Source organism: Elaeis guineensis, chromosome 13 (genome assembly GCF_000442705.2).
Source record: "Elaeis guineensis isolate ETL-2024a chromosome 13, EG11, whole genome shotgun sequence".
NCBI classification, from domain to species: domain Eukaryota; kingdom Viridiplantae; phylum Streptophyta; class Magnoliopsida; order Arecales; family Arecaceae; genus Elaeis; species Elaeis guineensis.
The window spans coordinates 5,119,369-5,122,053 of record NC_026005.2 but is presented as its reverse complement, the minus strand read 5'-3'; the positions used below and the strand labels follow the sequence as shown (position 1 = coordinate 5,122,053).

Genomic DNA, 2,685 nt, shown 5'->3' with positions numbered 1-2,685 from the left:
GCTCGTCAAGTATTTTATGTACAAGACGCAAAAGATAAAGATTGGTTTACTGTCATCAAAACAAAACCTAGAGACTTATATGATATGGGAAACCAAGTGGAGGATGATGACGATGACACTTATACACAATGTATGCCCTACAATTTTGTGCCAGCTGATGATTTAAATGCTACGACGACGTTGGTTAGAACAGAATTCGAAGAAAACACTACTGCTTGATTGTTACTGGTAATAATTATTTATTATGTATATATTTTGCATTAATTATTGTGTTATTTTACTCCATATATTAACTGATTCTACCTTTTATTTATATAAATGCTAGGTGACATCATGCGTCGCAGGGGACGATATGCTGGTGTGCAGTTCCAGTTTTCACAGACAGAGGCCGGTACGTCTTCTTCAGCACAGCAGCCTGAGGCCAGTTCAGCTGCACAGCATTCTGAGCCCTGTCCTTCATCATCAGCACAGCACGATCCTCCTGTTCATCAGCCAGATGATGAGATACACGTGCAGGGTATATATTGTCTTTCATGTAATTTTTTTTATTTCATTTTATGTATATTTATGATATAGTTACTTTTATGTATTTTTTGCAGACGGATCCGGGAGAGTACGCCCCAGACGCGGACCCACAGTAGTACGAGATGTGTGGCAGATGCGTGAGGGCGAGAGGATTGTTGTGGAGTGCAATCAGCTAGGTCAGCCAATTAAGAAAGCTGCCTGCTTATTGACTTCATTTTTGGGGACTGTTGCTCGGAGGCCTCAGCTATGTCCGTTGGGCTATGCAAAATGGAATGACATGCTTCCAACGTACAAAGTTGAGCTCCTCCGAGTTATAGAGGTAATGAATTGATGTTCATACTGTATATTAATTGTTAATCATTTATATAATTTATTTCATTTAACTTTTTTTTTTATAGAGCAAGTTTGTTCTCCCTCCATCCACTCATGATTTTGTAATGAAGTCTCTCAACCGCAAATGGAAAGAATATAAAGCACAATTGAAGAAGGACTATATGAGACAGGGTATGACAGAGGAGGAGGTTGCTAGGAATTGTCCTCCTGATGTACCCCCTCATCAGTGGATGGAGTTGGTTCATTACTGGTTCTCCGAGAGGGCACAGGTATATTATCTGTTTATTATCTTTTTTTCTTAAATATTTTATAAAAATATTGATTTTTATTATATATTGTATATATAACAAGTTCTTTACTTTATTTTACAGACTTATTCTGCTATTGGTAGAGCTGCACGAGCAGCTCAGTCTGTTCCTCATACATCGGGGTCGAAGAGTTATGCACGACTCCGACAGGAGTTTGTATGTTCCTTAAACTTTCATAATTAACTTTTAATTTTTATGTTCAAATATTTATATAACTAATATCATTATGTATCGTGGACCATGTCTGTATCATGATACTCATATATTTTTTTAAATTATCATAACTGTTTGCTTAAAATTGAAATTATTTGTGTAGGAGGATGAGCATGGGAGGGAACCCGGACAAGTGGAGTTTTACCGGATGACTCATACTCATCAGGATGGTACTTTTGTTCGAGATGAGTCGAGAGATTTATATGTACGGCATTGTTAATATTATATTTTTTGCAATGATTTAAATTTAATTTTGTTAGCTATTAATGTATAACTCTTGTTTTCAAAAAAAATACAGGAGAGGGCTACATCTCTCATTGCGGAGCGTGACGACGAGTCCGCAGCATCTACGCAGCAGAGCCGTATCGAGGCCGAGGTATTCACAGAGTTGATGGGACCAGAGCGCTACGGCCGAGTGAGGGGTTATGGAGTAGGAGTCACCCCCACTCAGTTATCTGAGGTTAGTAGATATACGCAGCATGCTGCAACAGATGCTCAGGATTCACGCGTTCGCAGACTCGAGGTGGAGATACAGGAGATTAGACAGAGTCGTGCCGCTGAGATGGAGGAGATGCGACAGAGCCGTGCCGAGATGCAGGCCATGAGGGGACAGATTGATCGCCTTACATCTTTATTAGAGATGTATGGTTCATCTCAGGTAAACACATAATATTAAATATATATTTTTGTATTAATTTAATGATTTATATATTTTATTTATAGATATGCAAATCATGCTTTTGATATATTTTTTGTAGGCTCCTGGCATATCAGGCACCCATCGAGATAGCGGCACGTCACGTGGAGACAACGACGACCATCCGCCTGCAGATTGATGTTATTTTATTTTTGTTGTATTTTTATATTTATTTATATTACTCTTGATTGTAATGGACGATTAGTACTTTATTTTTATTTATATAAAATATTGTCTTTTGGTTTGATTAAATTTTCTATTTCAGCTTGCTTTTGATGTGAATGATGGTGATTGTACAGGTGTGAATGTGAATGTGGTGATTGTACATATTTATTGTATTGTACAGGTGATGTGAATGATGGTGATTGTACAGGTGTGAATGTGAATGTGGTGATTGTACATGTTTATTGTATTGTACAGGTGTGATATGATTTCGTACAGGAATGTATTGTATTATTTTTTTTTTAAATAATATTTGTATTTTTTTTTTCCTCTTAAAACCTTTAACGACGCTTATAAGCGTCGTTAAATTTGTCTTTTGCGACGCTTTAAAGCGTCGTAAATTTTTACATTAACGACGCTTATAAGCGTTGTTAAATTTGTCTTTTG

At 37.1% G+C, this 2,685-nt stretch overlaps 1 protein-coding gene across 1 annotated transcript; it reads left to right on the top strand.

Moving 5' to 3' along the window:
- The first annotated feature begins 332 nt into the window (after window positions 1–332).
- LOC140853362 (uncharacterized) lies at window positions 333–2,328 on the top strand. Its single transcript, XM_073247898.1, has 7 exons — window positions 333–517; window positions 600–844; window positions 924–1,127; window positions 1,230–1,322; window positions 1,483–1,584; window positions 1,678–2,037; window positions 2,138–2,328. Exons 1-7 carry the CDS (start codon window positions 334–336, stop codon window positions 2,213–2,215), a joined length of 1,266 nt encoding a protein of 421 aa, XP_073103999.1. The 5' UTR covers window position 333; the 3' UTR covers window positions 2,216–2,328.
- Window positions 2,329–2,685: the final 357 nt, after the last annotated feature.